At 41.8% G+C, this 15,932-nt stretch overlaps 3 protein-coding genes across 6 annotated transcripts in view; 1 reads left to right on the top strand and 2 right to left on the bottom strand.

Moving 5' to 3' along the window:
- Positions 1-1,382: 1,382 nt before the first annotated feature.
- LOC127369651 (OTU domain-containing protein 1) lies at positions 1,383-3,561 on the bottom strand. The gene has a single exon (XM_051411212.1). The coding sequence runs from the start codon at positions 3,302-3,304 to the stop codon at positions 1,958-1,960; it is 1,347 nt and encodes a 448-aa protein (XP_051267172.1). The 5' UTR covers positions 3,305-3,561; the 3' UTR covers positions 1,383-1,957.
- Positions 3,562-6,566: 3,005 nt separating this feature from the next.
- On the top strand, positions 6,567-11,505 carry tgif1 (TGFB-induced factor homeobox 1). Of its 2 annotated transcripts, XM_051411019.1 has the most exons (4): positions 6,567-6,891; positions 6,936-6,971; positions 8,822-9,051; positions 9,855-11,505. In XM_051411019.1, exons 1-4 carry the CDS (start codon positions 6,825-6,827, stop codon positions 10,515-10,517), a joined length of 996 nt encoding a protein of 331 aa, XP_051266979.1. In that variant the 5' UTR covers positions 6,567-6,824; the 3' UTR covers positions 10,518-11,505. The 2 variants fall into 2 exon arrangements, with proteins under 2 accessions (XP_051266979.1, XP_051266977.1); XM_051411017.1 differs by having other exon boundaries at positions 6,581-6,971.
- Positions 11,506-12,704: 1,199 nt separating this feature from the next.
- The window catches only part of dlgap1b (discs, large (Drosophila) homolog-associated protein 1b), a 92,749-nt gene continuing 89,521 nt past the window's right edge, over positions 12,705-15,932 (bottom strand). For 2 of the 3 annotated variants that reach the window (XM_051411026.1, XM_051411028.1), the window contains exon 12: positions 12,705-15,538. In XM_051411026.1, coding sequence (XP_051266986.1) covers positions 15,323-15,538 — 216 coding nt within the window. In that variant the 3' untranslated portion in view covers positions 12,705-15,322. Of the gene's footprint in view, positions 15,843-15,932 lie in introns of all 3 variants that reach the window. The other variant, XM_051411029.1, reaches the window with a different exon arrangement.

The following is a 15,932-nucleotide window of genomic DNA, read 5'->3' on the forward strand; positions in this document are numbered from 1 at the left end:
TAACGTTATCAGAGGGCAGGCATCCTAGATAGCTTCACAAATACCAGGAACAATATTATGCAATCTGGCACAACTGCAGTACGAACTGGAGTTTCATAAATGACACATGCAGTCACAAGAGCTGAATCAGTTCCTCTGTGGAAAAATAAATGGGCTATTGTATCAAACTGTTGGCTTCTGCTGATCACTGTTATACACAGTCTCTGTTATATTCTAGTATAATTCTAATGTTTGCCTGTAGTGTTTATGTCTCCCTCACAAGCTTTTTCATCATTTGCTGTATTTTAAAACATATACAAATTCTTGACCCACAATACATTGCCTTGATACTGGGAAAAGGTTCCTTACTGGTGGACAGCATCTTTTGGGAATATAGCCTACATAAATTTACATGTAGCCTACGTACTGTCTAGGGCCAAGACAGGTGACAAACATGACAACTTTCAAATAGTTTTTTCTGAATTTTTACATGAAAATAGTTTCTTTAAGGTTAAAAAATGTAAGGTTGATTTCTTTGGGTTAATTGCACTCTCCCAAAGACTTTTGAGAGAGAAAAAGTTTGGAGTTCAAAGTATGGAGTTGGTTGTGTGCAACAAACTAAAAGCTGCTACAATATATATATATTCATAATAATAATCTATCAAATCAGGATGTAAAAACAGTGTAACAATATGAAAGGGGTTGCTCGTAGCGGTGAATCTACAAGGAACTGTCACCTGGCTCTGCAGCCCCCCTCTTCTTCATGGAAATTAGAAGTAAGTTACGGTTCATTATTAAGTTGTCTGGCCTCCAAATTTACTGTTCTGGCTCACCCCTTTTCATAGTGTCGTTTACAGGAGGCAGCTGTTTTCACTGGAAAAGCTCCAAAAAAAAAAAACACTGTACACTTTATGCTCAGCACCAAACGACAGTCTGGCACAGTAAGCAACTAGCTGATGAACATAGTGGAGCATTTAGCAGCTAAAGAGACAGATATTTTCCTCAGGGTAGACCAAAAATACCGAAGAGTGAATATTGGACTCACACGGCCCTTGTGATCTGTGCACTGAGACCGCAGTCACTTAATACGCTAAGTTATAGAGCCTGACCTGAATGAAAGGCTGCATGCTCCAGGGTCACTGCATTTAATAAATTGCAAACATCACTTTTCACTTTAGGACAGCAGGGGGTGGATGACTACTGCACACATCCTTTCATCTAGCCTGCCTCGCCGCAATTTAATAAATGGATCCCATTACAGGAACTTGCAATTCTGCAAAATGTCACAAGATGACATAGCTAACATTATTATTGTAATACTGGATAACAATTTCTGTGGAGATGTACACAAGAGACAGACAATCAGCAATGAGCATTTCATTAACAGGAAATGATTGCAAATCAGGTTTTTTCCAAAACTTTATTTTGAAATATTTTGTCAAAAGCCTAAAAAGAAGTGGAATAATAGAAAAGGAACCCCTTGAATTGTTCTCACAGACACAAATCAAACTCTCTGGACTTGTCTGATAGGACTTTTGTGCAAAAGAGAGTAGTGATACAGATATTAAACAATGAAAAATGACAAACCAAGTTTCTCTGTCATTTGCAGTGGCCTACAACGCACAAACATTATAGAAAAATAACTGATCTGACAATAAAAGGCAAATAAATACTGTGCACTCAAAAGCACTGCACTGTACAGTAATTGCACAGCATTTCAGTCATGTCCACATAACCCTGACTATCAACAAGGACAATCTCACACACTTTCAAACTCTTTCAGAGACCACTGCCACTAATTTGGCATTGCTAGTATATACAAAAAAAAACAAAAGTATGTGCACTGCACTTCCTTTCTCTCCTGATATAAATCTTATAAAAAAAAATATTCAAGCATGTAGAAACCAAGCAGAATCAGTGGTTCTGCATTCTACTATATCAGTGTGCATCCTTTAATTCTCCACATACAGTATCACTCTCACGCAGATCCATTTTGCTCAATGTACATTTTGGATAATGAGGCTGCCATCGATTTGGCCAGTTCCTCGTCTCGTTTCCTCTGCATCTGCGAGTGTCTGCACCAGTCCTCATACTCTGGGTTGGGGAGGCACTTGTCCAGAAGGACGTCGTAGTGACCGTTGCTGAGCCAACTCAGCCAGATCGCGGGTTTGGTAGCATCCTCCTCCCCGAGGTAGTGCACCATGGTGGAGACGGTGGGGCTTTCCAGGCTCCCCCCAGTTGTCAGGTGGATGTTGACATTCAGCATCTGGCTCATGGCGAGGAGCTCGGTGTATCCTGCCCAGGCACCGTCCTGAGCCGCGTTGATCAGGAACTCCCCCACGTCCCCTTCAATGATGGGGTTGAACTCGTCCAAGTGGTCGGCGATGTGGTGCACCGTCTGCTCCCTCAGCTCCCCGTGCCTCGCCTGGTCCCCGTACGTGGCTTTGCACACAGCCCTGTACAGACAGTTGCCGTCTGGAATGACGTGGTACCTGTATTTATACCTCTCCTGGAGGTATTTGTTTTGCTTGTCCACTTCAGCCAGGTACCGGGTGACTTTATCGTTGACACCCTCTCTCTGAGAAGGAGACTCCTGCAGGACGCTGAGCTCAAAGGCCCGTCTCTCATCCGATGCTGGAGCAGCTTTGGCACTGCTCCGATCATTGATGTCTTCCTTTATGAGGTCTTCAGGCTGTGGAACACCGGAGGGGACTAGCTCCTCTTCGTGTAATGAGGCCCATCCATTGCTTCTGAAGGGGGAAACTGTATCATCCTCACTTGAATTTCCAAGCATCCTCTTGTTTTCTTCTATTCTGGGTCTAGAGATGTTGTTACTATTGAACATGTGATTTCCAACCAGCTCTGGGCAGTCAGGAAAAAGCTCATCTGACCCATTTCTTAGATGATCTATTAAGTCCACAATCACATCAGTGTCACAGTCATTACAGAGGATACTTTCACCATTATGGGAGACGGGGGAGGGTGGTTTGGTCTTGGTCTCCCTCATGATGTGGACAGGCACAGACCTCTCCACTCCATCAGGTCTGCGGATTAATATCTCAGCAGTCGATGTGAAGTAAATCGGCCTCATAGATGAAGCCTCGTAGCACGAAAAGGCAGGCATGTTTGCAGAAGAAGCAGTCTCTCTCACCGGATCCCCGTTGGTCGTTGAAGTTGTGCCTGGTTGCGTAAATGCTGTTTTATCCGCCTCCTCAGAGGAACTCGGTGTCGTCCCGTTCAAACGCTCGGATCCGGTCGATAAAGTTAGTGTAACTTTGCGAGACGACCTCGGGTAGTGTGTCAGCGCACTGTTGTACAGCTGCATTTTGAAAGAGTCCTTTATACTGAACGCCGCAGCCGGGCTGTTACGGAAAGATGACAACAAGATCTAAAAATACCCTCCATGTCATCAACAACAGCAAAGTTGTAGGGGACGTTTCCATGGTCCTGAGAGACACGCAGAGACCAGTAGACTGTCCACTTTAGCCTTCTTGCGTCATTTGCTGTTGGGGTGCCTCCCTAATTTTAGACTTCAAATTGTTACAGGACACTGTTTGCTTTAACTGAGTCAAGTGTGGCAGAATGAAACCTGTACTGCTTCCGTTTACAGGCGTGCAAAATAAAATCCTCATCGCTGGACATTACATTCGTTTTTTACGCAGAGGTGGAAGAAGTAAATACCAGCAATAACACAGTGTAAAAATAAAAACGTAAATACCCTGTTATAAATAAAAGTCCTACATTTAAAAGCTTAAATTAAAGTACAAAAGCATTAGCATCAAAATATACTTAAAGTATGAAAAGTAAAAGTATTTCAGAACTATGTATATCATATTAATGAATTATAATGATATAATGTTTTAGCTGGTAAAGGTGGAGCTTATTTCAACTACTTTATAAACTGTCCAGAATCTTAATCCATAATAATACATCGTTGTTGAGTAAACATAAAATACATAACATAAAATGGAAATCCCATAAGTGTACTTAAATGCAGTACTTGAGTAAATTTAACTTTGTTGCATTCCACCACTGGAAATACAAAGTACTATGAAAAGTAAAACTGGAATTTTAAGTTAGTTAAATAATTAGATACATAGTAGCACTCCCTATGCTGGACTAAAAACCATGTTTAACACAGTAAATTGAGGTGCAACTCATAACATAAGCCATGCATAAAATTTAAGAAAAAGTTTATTCAACTCCTTTGGAGATTTTTATGTTTTATAGTCTTACAACATAAACAATAATAATAATAATTATATACCTGATAATAATAATAGAAAATATGCAATTAAATGTTCTGCACAATTGCTTAAAGTTACAATATAGATATAAAAGGGAAGGGGATTATCTCCATTTAACTAATCATGTTTTTTAAATCCAATTGGCTGCAAAATGGATGATTTAAGAAGTGAAGGCTTATCCAAACATGAATTTTGTATTATATTTTTATTTTATTATTACTTAAATCACTTTGGAGAGGAAAGAAGCCACAATCTTGATAACCTGAGGTAACAAGAAAACTAAGCTGTGGCTGTGACCATGTGGTCTCTCTTTGATTCTATTCCCACCAAAACACGTAAAGAAAATAAGTGCCCCAGACTTTATGTTGAAATTGATGACTAACAAACCTTAGCTATATGCAGACACCACCCTTGTAGGCTAATAAAAACAGGCAACACAGATGACTGGTACCAGAATTAAGTGAGCATTTCAACTTTATTTTGAAGTCAAACCCGCGTAATTTCCGGTATCGTTCATGCTGCCTGTAGGTCGCTTGACCGAGCTCTCAACTTTCAGGTCCTGACTGAAGGAGTGCGCTAGTGTTTGACCACAAGTCAAAAAATGTAAAGGATTTGATGTGTCACAGCTAAAGTGTGATAATGTGTAAAACAGTAACATAAGTACGTAGACAAGTGTTCTCCTTCTATATTTAGGCAAAACAACTAACAAAAAGTTATTTCCTGTATGAAAATGGCCATCAAAAAAGTAACATGGACATTTTCAGACGTACCATCTAGGTTTAGTGAGTATTGAGCATTGCCTGGATATTCACAACCAATCATTTATACTTCCTTATGGCACTATATGTTATTTTAAAAAATAACCAAATAAAATCTCAAAACAACTTCCTGAATTTCGATTATTAAATACATGTATTTACTACCAGTAGCCTACCTATTATTATTATTATGATTCTTCTTATCATTTAGATCTGTTTCAGTCTGAAATGGGGTGTGACACAGAGAATATAAGAATGAACTGGCTGATATTGACTTACTGGCAACAGCAGGCTGCTGCATGCCTAACCTGCTCACATCTCTATTTTTAACACGTTGACTGTTTCAGCTTGTCCGCTTGAAACAGAGTCGCACTACTTGTGTTTGGTAAGGATGTGAGTGCTTAATATAGGTATTACCTCAGTGCAGTCAGATGCAACTGCGGCCTTAAAGTCAACTTATAATGAAACATCATTAAAGAAGTCTGTGGAGCCACTCTTTAATTACTTTGTCACACGTGTAATTGTCGTTTGTACAGTGAAACATTACAACATAGAGCGTTTTGGTGATGTGTGTGTAAACAATCGGCCAAAATTATTATTATTCCTCCTGGCGAGGCTCCATTGAACCACCAGAGGGAGTCCGAGGACCTTTATGTCAGTCAAGCTATGATGCGTTCAAGTACGGTACCACACGTACACACACGGAGGCGACATTTAGCTTCACGGGGGAGAAATGAACGCCCGTCTGGAACAAATGCATGCAAAGAGACGATGCTACAGCAGCTGTCGCAAGGTTGTGCACCGCATACAAATGAGGCCATTGATCGTTTCCTTCGCGGCACTGTTGTCTTTAGTAACCTGAACTGGTGCACTAACCTCCAGCAGGAACGAGGTTGGCGCAAAATTCTCCAAATTAAACCCCACATATACATACTGGATTTTTTTTTTTTTTTACACATTTCCTGCAATAGAATGAGCTACTATAGTGAAAGGGCTGTAGTATAACCACAGCGTTTGCTGGTATTCCCGTAAACATAATATGAGCCCCCTTACACAATATGGTGATGCGACATGATTAAAAAAACAAAGGACAATTATCACAAATGTTACCCTTAAACACATACACTATGGGTATCATATAAAGCAATTAAATACCACAGACAAGCGGTACCAAATGAGATAAAACCACAAAGTGCGATAAGGTGACTAAACGGATTACTGAACATCATAAACACACCACAAGGCAAAAAAAAAAAAAAATACATCAAAAAAAAGTATAGCCTGTAGCAATAATTCTGTGATTTCTCATTGGGAGGGTTATTATTTATGTAAGATGTTACCACGAGGTCCGCAGTGCTCTCCAGCAAGCCTGTTGTTGTTGTTGTTGTCATTCTGACTGCCCGCCTAAATGAACGCCTTTCTGCAGGATCATAATTGAATATACTATGTTGTTGTGGTTTTTTTTTTTTTTTTTTGGTTTGGCTTTGTTAGGTGGGGGGGGTCTGCAGCAGTTAGAGCTTAAAGTGAGACTGTATCCATGTCAGTGGAACAAGGCATGCTGATGTCAGAGATTTTTCCTCTGCCCTCCACAGTGGGAGGATCTCCGTGCGTTGAGTCACGCAGCTGTCAAAGATAGCTGTCACCCAGTTTCAGGATCAAACACACAGTCAATGAGAAAAAGGGCTTTGAGCCGAAGGGACGCAAGAGATCTCAGGTAACCCCCCCTCCTCCTCCCTTTCCCCCCTGGTTAAGTCTCCAAACAAGGACGACCCGAAGAGAGGAACAAAATACCCCTAAAAAAAAAAAAAAAAAAAAAAGGGGAGAAAAGACGCGAGTTTTGATGAATAAGGATTTTCGCATATTCGGATACACGCTGGGGATATCTGGAGAAAAGAAGAGGAAAACACAAAGGCAATTTTTCTTCTGCGCTTGACGGCCAAAAAACAAAAAGTGGGCATTTCCAGGACGGACATGAAGACGAAAAAGGGTAGGTTGGATGCTTTTTAGGAAAATGAAGTCAAAATGAGTTCGGATAAACACACAGCGGCAGCGGACAGAAAACGATTAACAGAGCGATTTCCCTCATATGCAAACCATGCAGTCTATTGTTTCCTTTCCAGACATGACAGGGGGCTTTTTCTGCCATGTGCTGGCGCGATGTCAAAAGTCGGATCTAGCTAGCTTTTCTCATCGTTTGTGATTATTTTTTTTTGGGTTTGTTTTCTTCTACATGTGTTTTATTCAAGTTTTGACACAATAACACACGGCTGTTTCGCCATGCGTGTTGTTTTTGTCGTCACGGTGCAATTAGGCTAACTTTTATAGCTCACGTAAAATGTCAGAAAACGGGATTAAACGAGGCTCTTTTTAGTTTTACTACAAGCTAATTTGACGAACGCTACGTTTATGTCGAAGTTGGACGAAAGTGAGGATGCAAGTTAAAGTTTGGCGACTATTGTCAGTTCAAGAGTTTTCAAGTGTCAAAATTTGTTTTTTAAAAAATGATATATTGTATCTTTCAACGGTTTACGACGACCGGAAACACATTCAGCACCATTTTTAAAATTGTATCTTAATGCCAAATGTAGGCTAATGTTCATCCTGACCTAATTGTGGGAAGTTGCTGTTGCCTTGTTACATTCACGGACCTCGTGGTGCAGCACACACACACATACACACAATAGAAAAGCCCTTACAAGTTGTTTTAAACTCACTAAAAACAGTGTCTTCGTGGACTTTAAACGTATTTTCTGCCCACTCTGTTCAACTGTGGTGTTTTGGAGGGAGTTAAGTTTGTGGCGAACTCGCTGTTTTTCGTGTAGAAACTTTTGAATCGCATACAAAGAACCACGCAGCCCCAGATTCTTTTGTTTAGTCTGGAGAAGCTGATTTGCAACAGGTCTCCCCTCCCCCTTCCCCTTCCCCTCGCTCCAGCCTACGTAATTACCTCATCCTGTTGGCCGCTCAGACTTGGGAACTTTCTTATTCCTTTCCCACTAGTTTGCCCCAGAGCTGACTACATTGGCTTGTGGATTGAATATCCTCCACATTTCTGAATTTTCTTAATGGCGTCTGGGTGGCTGCATAGCATACTATGATCCATTAATAGTATATCATAAAAAAATATGTGCTTTATATTTCTGCCAATGTTTTTTGTATAATTTAAAATGTTGAAAACTAGATTAAAATCAGACTAATTGTTGACAAAAAAGTCTGATTTAAAGTGGGTTTTAAAAACACACATTATTATACATTATAAACAGGTTTGTTTTCCCTGGCTTCACATTTTGAGTAATTCAAAGGCCCAAATCCTGTTTGATCATGATTGACTTTGATTAGACATGCCTAAAAACACTAAATCAATAAAGAAAGCAGCTCTCTAATCTTTGCAAATACACTGGTCGTTCTTCAAAACAAAATCTCCCTTTACAGAGTGATTGTTCTTGTGGTCAGCCCAGTGTACTTAACTTATCCAAGCATGCAAGGTGTGCTCTGTCTGTGCAGTAGACCTGGCTTGTATTTGTCGAGGCAGGTTTTATAACTGCCACAGCATCAGACCAGCCTTTGTGACGTCCCCCCCCCTCCCCTTCCATCCTTCCCTCCCTCCCTCCCTCCCTCCCTCCTCCTCCTCCTCCTCACACCCTCCCTCACTCCTTATATGAATCACATGGCTGAACTTGACAGCTTGCTTCTGACACATCAGCTGCCTCCCAAACAGCTTGCGTTTGGTAAACGGCTGCAGCAGGGAGACCGACAGCAGGGTGGCTGACATAAGAGGATACATAGTCGTCTTTGTCCTTTATCTCATACGCTCTTTTTTTCTCCCCACTTGCCCAGGTTTCATGATGCTGTCGGGGAGCGAGACGGATGATGAGGACAGCGTGGACGCCCCCCTGGATCTGTCATCCAGTGCAGGGAGCAACGGGAAGAGGAAACGACGGGGGAATCTACCAAAGGAGTCGGTTCAGATCCTCCGGGACTGGTTGTACGAGCACCGTTACAACGCTTACCCCTCTGAACAGGAGAAAGCCCTCCTGTCCAAGCAGACTCAGCTCTCCACACTACAGGTACGGACGCAGACATAACAGAACAGATGAGATTGTCAGTAAAAACCCTCCGAGTGTAAACACACACTGTGAAGTCAAGAGAAAGCAAGTGTCACCTCGACTGAATCATTTCCTGTCTAGATGGCAAACAAAACATGACACATAAACATTGAATTGAAGGTCATCCAAACCAGCTTGATGTTGCAACATTAAAGGCTGAGACAACATGAGTAAACTCACTCCCTGTATGCTGTGGGCTTGGCTGAGGCACTTGGACAGGAATTTCCCTCCCTCCAGCCCCTTTCCATCCCAGCTGTCTGGGAACAATGCAGAGTCATTTACATGGTTAGAGCTGCAAGTCTCCCTGAGCCAGTTACGACTAGCCTGGAGGACGGAGGAAAAAAGAAGAGAGATGACCATGATTACTGCTATGACAAAGGAGATTACTTTGTATTGAAAACTCTTTTAAATGCAGGATTAAGAAGTCCAAACTAGACTTCTTGTTTAAAGTTAAGGTTTAGCTTCTCATAGTTTGAGATGTGATTTTAATCTTTGAAGTAAATCTTAGAGGTCTGTTTTTTAGTGTCTGCAGTGCTGGAATGATATACAGGAAATGCTAATTGTGAGGAATATATGTGTGAAATACTGTGTGATGGTAGGTGTTCATCCTTTCATTTTGTTTTCCCTATTGAAAACACAGGTGCAAACTGCACCTGAGGGTAGGCGTACCAGCAGATTTTCTTTTAAATTGCAAGGCAGAACCTCAGTGAGCCATGTGATACGGCTTTCTCACAGCATGGATTTTTGTTGTTGTTCTTTTCCAGGTGTGCAACTGGTTCATTAACGCACGGCGGCGGCTTCTTCCAGAGATGCTGAGGAAAGATGGCAAAGATCCCAACCAGTTCACCATATCCAGGAAAGGTAGCAAGGCCGGCGACAGCTTCTCTGACAGCTCCCAGTCCCCGAAACACAGCAGTCCCACAGCAGGTACAGAGGAGAGCTATGACAAACGCGTTCTCCACCCCTCCAGCTTTGAACCCACCATGCCCGGGGTCCTGAGGAAGGCTGTGTCTCCATCCTTACCTTCACCAACTTCCATGTCCCCCTCTCCAGGGCTCATGCCCACCCGCCCGTCTGTCATCTGTCACACCACTGTCACCACAGCAATGCAGGCCAGCCCGACATCCTCCCACCCCTCTGTGCCAGGAATGAACTGTGACAGGGCGGCTGAGCTGTGGCAGTCTGCGCAGGTGCTGCTCAGGTGCCGGGATGAAGGGCCAGGCAGCCAGCCGCCCCCCACCACTACCACCATCCTCAGCAGCACCGGCATGGAGGGCAACCTGAGTCCCCGCAGTGGGCTCTTCAACACCCCTCCCCCCACCCCTCCAGACCTCACACAAGACTTCAGCGGCTTCCAGCTCCTGGTGGACGTGGCCCTCAAACGGGCTGCAGAGATGGAGCTGCAAGCTAAACAGCTGGTCTCCTAAAGGGAGAAAGTGACAGAAGAAGAAGAGGAGGGAATAGAGACTGACTTTGTGTCTACTATGGATCTCCCCTGAGTTCATTGACTTGTCTGCACGCAACAGAGAACAAATCCACATGAAAGCCTGATCATTTCTATTTTTGGTATACCAATCAAATTAATGAGGATGTTTTTTTATGAAAAAAAAAAAAACTGTATCGAGGTGCCTTGGCTGTAAGTTGTTTATTCATTTCACGTACATGCGTATGTATCTACACGTGTATCTTATTTGCACACAGGGACCAAAAATGTTATCAGAGAAATGCTGCCTGTCTTATGTCTTTCCATTATACTGTTTATCATTGTAGAGAACGGAGCAAGAGCTAGAGTCAGCCCCTCCTCCATCTCCTCCACTGACCAATCAGACGGATTGGTTGCATCCACGCGTTTACTGTTATACATTTCAGAGATCAGTTCATGATTAGTCTGCCTCGTTTGTTTGCACACTAAAGGCAGAGGAAGGTCATCTCAGTGTCTTAAACATACTTTGCTCTTGGCATCTATGACAAACTTATTCACTACTGTAGTAATGTTATGTGTTTTCATGAGTATAAGTATAGTTTTGATTTTGTAATTTACTTTTAGCTATTTTAAAGAAAAAACCTCTATGCTTTTTTTTTTTTTTTACTCCTTTTTTTTTCCCACCAAGGGATATTTCAGATGACCAATGTAGCAGGTTCTTAGTCTGAGCCTTCATCCCATCACTCAGCGAAAACGACGGCCAGTGGACTGGAAAATTAAACACTACAGATGTCTTTTCTGCATTTGCTGTTTTATAAACCTGACAAAGACAGCATTTATGAAATCACCAAAAAAGCATTTTCATGTATAATAGGACCATGTGTATAGTTAATGTGACACGATGCCCAATGATGTGATTTCTTTTCATACTGTGCAATGTTTGTGGCAAATAGGGGTCACATGGGATTCAAATAAAGTTTTGTTTTTCTACATCTCACAGTGATCGTTTGGTATTTTCCCTCCTGCGGATCAGCTGGATCACTTAAATCTAAGGCACATTTATACAGGCTGTATTCTTGTAAATCCCACTGAACTTTGTGAAGATTACAGATTCATCCCTCTAGGATAAGGAGAGTGTATTGAGTCAGAATGTTCAGTAAATAAAAGATGGGAGTAAGGCAGGACAGAAATAGTATAGCGCTCATGCCTTTCCACAGGCTACCGTTAGGCATTCAGAGACATTCCTGTGTGTGAGAGGTTTACAACGGCTCCTGCCAATTAGCATAATCCTGCATAAATTAACACAAGCATACAGCAGACGTCAACAGTTTCTTGCCAGCGGGGCTTTATGTGGGGCTGTGTCTCAATAGAGTCAATGTAAGGCAGCTTTCAACCGAGTACGCTGGCTCGTTCAAGGCGAAGAGGACAGCTGTTCCCTTCTGGTCCTGCTAAAGCTGTTCTATTGGCCTCAATAGGATTTGTTGTCTATATTTGCAGAGACAGTCACCCTTTCATTTATTACAAGTTGTTCTCTGAAGCTCAACACCAATCTATTTTTCAGTTTTGAAAAGAGTAAAAACCTGCTGAGGTTGTCTTTTGTATCATTAAAAAAAACAAGGGTGAATCAGTTCTCCATTAATCCGCTAGCTAAAATATGTGGTTGGTTTATCAGAGTAATCCTGTCCCTGCTGGTCATCAACAAATGTTCAGAATGTATTTTGAGTGTACCACCTTTTGTCAGATGTTCCCTATCCAAAGTTACAGCTTTTGTGGTGGAGGTTGGGTCCAAAGTTGGGAATGTAATCACTAATGAGGGCTTAAACAGACCTCCAGGCACACAGCGGGCAGTTGTAGCCCACCATGGTAGGCCATCTGAAAGACAGACAGACCCAGGGCCAGGCTTCATACAAAGACGACACCCACTTCCACCCCCCCTCCCCCACGACCTCTGGCCACTGAGGTCAGCGTGCCTCCCCTCAGACTGATGTGTGAATGACAGATCACCAGAAGCTGCATGTACAGGAGTGACGAGACTCAGCCAAGGCCAAAAGTGCTGTCTAATTATGGGGACCCGCCCCTGCGGAAGGGAAATGCCCTAAAAACACACCATGCTGGCCTTGTAATCTGTTTAATTATATTCCAATTGAAAACACATGTGGAGACAGGGAAAGAAATGAACACCACAAAATGATGGCAATGATATTTTTTTTAATGCTGATAAGAGCTCATACACGTGCCATAACATCAACAGTGTAATAACATTAATTACAAAATGTATATCTGCTTAATATGTTATTTGATTGGGGTTTTTTAGTTTACATTTACATAGGGAAACATTCATTTATGTACAAATGTTTATTTGAATGTTTTTCTCTTAATATAACTACGTCACAAGCTTCAGAATTGCTGGAGTGTCTTTTGAGTTTAGCAATTAACCACAATCCAACATTCTGGTTTCTAACTCCCTGCTATATCAGGAGTATTATATTGATATGTTAATATAATAAACATAAATAAGAAGTCAATCATTTGACAGACAATTCAATTAAAATACAAGTTTCCAAAGTAAAAAATACTAAAATGAGCTTCATCTACATAAAATGGCATTAAGTTTGAGCTATTGTTACTTTTATGCACCCTCTCTAAACTTCCTATCGACCAACTAAAGGAAATACAACTCATACTGTACGGTTACTTCATCACTTGAGTTCCTTCACAAACGTCTCTCAATGAAAGCTTCAGGTAGCTGTTCAACAGGGACAAATAGTAGGAATATATCCTTACTTAATAGTTATTCAATGGCACAAAAAGATCAATACAGAGAATTGGACACCAATGTCCTACTATTCTGTTATCAAAACAATTATGTGATGGCTAAACCAGCTCAGGATTGTCTCCACATTCAAGCAGCTGACAGAAATATCTTGTTATACTGAAGTAATTAGGTATTAGGGCTGAGGTGTTCAAGAGGAACATCACTCAAAAGATGGCATGGATACTATTCCCTTGTTTAACATCATGGCCTATCCTTGTGGCTGGGGTTATATACAGTAAGAGACAAAGCCATGGGTCACATACAGTCACATGAAGTCACTCTCTCTCTCACTCTCTCTCACTCTCTCTCTCTCTCTCTCTCTCACACACACACACACACACACACACACTTCTTCCCCTGAGACTGCTGTTGTGCTCAACTATCATATTAGAAATTAAGGCTGATCACTGAAACAGAAAAAGACAAAAAAAAAGGTGCCTGCCATGCAAAAGAACCAACATAAATAAAACATAAACACAGTATAAGGGCCTTGTTGTCAGTGCATAATAATAATCGCAATGTCAATAAACAGTCATTGTTCTTCTAATCAATAAATTAAACATGAATACAAAATATTACAAATTGGATTCTTTTGTATGACCTCAAATAATTGCTTCATTTGGAGGCAGAGATAGTGCACACACAGTGAGGAGAAAATAGTCCCTTTTCAGTCCTTTAGTCTCAATACTGTCAATATACCTCTCTTGTCTAAAAATGACATAATAAAATATAGTACAACTACCAGTATTGTACCAAATATCAGTATTTTAGCGCTGCCTGTAACACTGAAGAGTTTGAACGCAACATGAGAAAGGATTGAACCTGGTTAGAAAAGACAAAAATATTAGTTACCTTGTGTCAGCATGCATGTCATGTCATTATACTGTATGATCTTTATACAAACATGGTTTGCTCAGTTTAAAATGAGACAAGATGGGTGGTTTGTTTACAGTTTGTTGATACTGCTACCTTCATTTTACAACTAGGACCCTTTAGACCTAGAAAAATAGGAAGCACTTCTGAAATGAACATCTGAATCATAACACACACACACACACACACACACATATGCTCTTTCTATTACACACACACACACACACACACACACACACACACACACACACACACACACACATAGATTAGGTTTGTGGCATGTTTTGAACAGTGATTCTTTCAGTGAATTTAACTCTTTGCAGAAGCCCAAAGATTGCTCCTGGCTCAATATCAACTTTGCCTCACCTGGAGGACCTCTTGACCTTTCCTACAGGGTCAGCCTCCTTCTGCTGGAAAGACCCACACAGAGGGCAATTGTGTCACTAACTGAATCTATAGTTTCCTTGTCTGGTTTTTTCACCATTATTTCTAATGTTTGACCTCATTATACAAATCAAAGACTTCCATGCTTATGTTTTTTTCATAATCTGATCATGGGATTTTATACAAGTATAAAAATAAGATCATTTACGAGTCAATAGGTCTGGTCTGGTCTCCATTTGATTTGACACATTTGATCTGAGCTAATCAGATAAAATATATCACTTGCTGCATGTGTTTGCATGTATATACAGTACATGCGCACACTCCACATGGACATGCATGCTGCCTGCCCTGTTCTTCTCTGATTCTCAGCACCTGAAACACATTAACGTGAAGCATCACTGCTGTGCTACACCTGGCTTACATTGAAATATTAGGCCACTTAAAAAAAGGGATTTATAAGATACGTCTTTGAGAGTGAGGGGCGGGTGGAGGTACAGGAAGAGGAGGGACTGCTACATCAAAGCTGGGAGAAACGAGGGGAAATAAATAAATAAATACTGTAAATATACATTTCTTGTTCAAACAACTTCCATCGTGACTGACCCTACAGTGATCTGTGAAGTCTGTTAAAAATGTGATTATGTTTTATTAGCACCCTAGCCTTACCATTCAGTGCTATTGTGTGGATGGGACTGTGTTTTGGGCATGTGTGTAGGTACATGTGTTTGTGTGTCTCATAGTCTGGTCTGAGCCTCGGGGATATAGATCTCAATACTGTCTGCGCTCTCAGTAGCAGAGCTCTGCCGAACCGAAGCGGCACGTTTGGCAGCTAGCAGGCGTTTGCGAGCCTCCAGACGCTGGCGCTCAGAGCTCTCCAGTGAGCGGTCCCTTGCCAGGGAAGGGTGGCCCTTCAGGGGCTTCTTTGGCACGGGAGGGGGCATCCTTCTCTCCTGGACAGGAATGATAAATAGTCTTAATGACAGACCACTGAGTCCATGGCAAGCTGCAGCTAAACACAGTAAGGAGCAACACAACTGCAGCCAGCTTGCGTAAGGGTTAATAAGAGCGGTGTGGCTGTTGTCGGCATAATGTCAGAGCATGCAATTTTGAATGAGGTTATGGTTCACAGTGGCAGCCATTTGTGTGGGGTAACAGAGCACGGTGGTGGCCATTGCGTGAGGTAAAAGTGACCATTGGAGATGGACAGGCCCCAACGGTGCATGGCAGGTAGAGAAGTTTCTCAAAAGCAGCTCACTGTCAACAACAAGACAGAACAAAACACACAAATACAAGTGGTGACGTCAGGCAGGCAACATGACAGTATGCAACACATGTCTGCATGCT

Source organism: Dicentrarchus labrax, unplaced genomic scaffold (genome assembly GCF_905237075.1).
Source record: "Dicentrarchus labrax unplaced genomic scaffold, dlabrax2021, whole genome shotgun sequence".
Taxonomy (NCBI): domain Eukaryota; kingdom Metazoa; phylum Chordata; class Actinopteri; family Moronidae; genus Dicentrarchus; species Dicentrarchus labrax.

What these genes read in the sequence shown, in the direction of transcription:
- tgif1 (XM_051411019.1), top strand. Translation starts at nt 6,825, where the DNA reads ATGAATAAGGATTTTCGCATATTCGGATACACGCTGGGGATATCTGGA. An exon ending in AGAAAAGAAGAGGAAAACAC is followed by an intron (nt 6,892 to 6,935) that starts AAAGGCAATTTT and finishes AAAAACAAAAAG; the next exon opens with TGGGCATTTCCAGGACGGAC. An exon ending in CTCAGCTCTCCACACTACAG is followed by an intron (nt 9,052 to 9,854) that starts GTACGGACGCAG and finishes GTTCTTTTCCAG; the next exon opens with GTGTGCAACTGGTTCATTAA.
- LOC127369651 (XM_051411212.1), bottom strand. Translation starts at nt 3,304, where the DNA reads ATGCAGCTGTACAACAGTGCGCTGACACACTACCCGAGGTCGTCTCGC.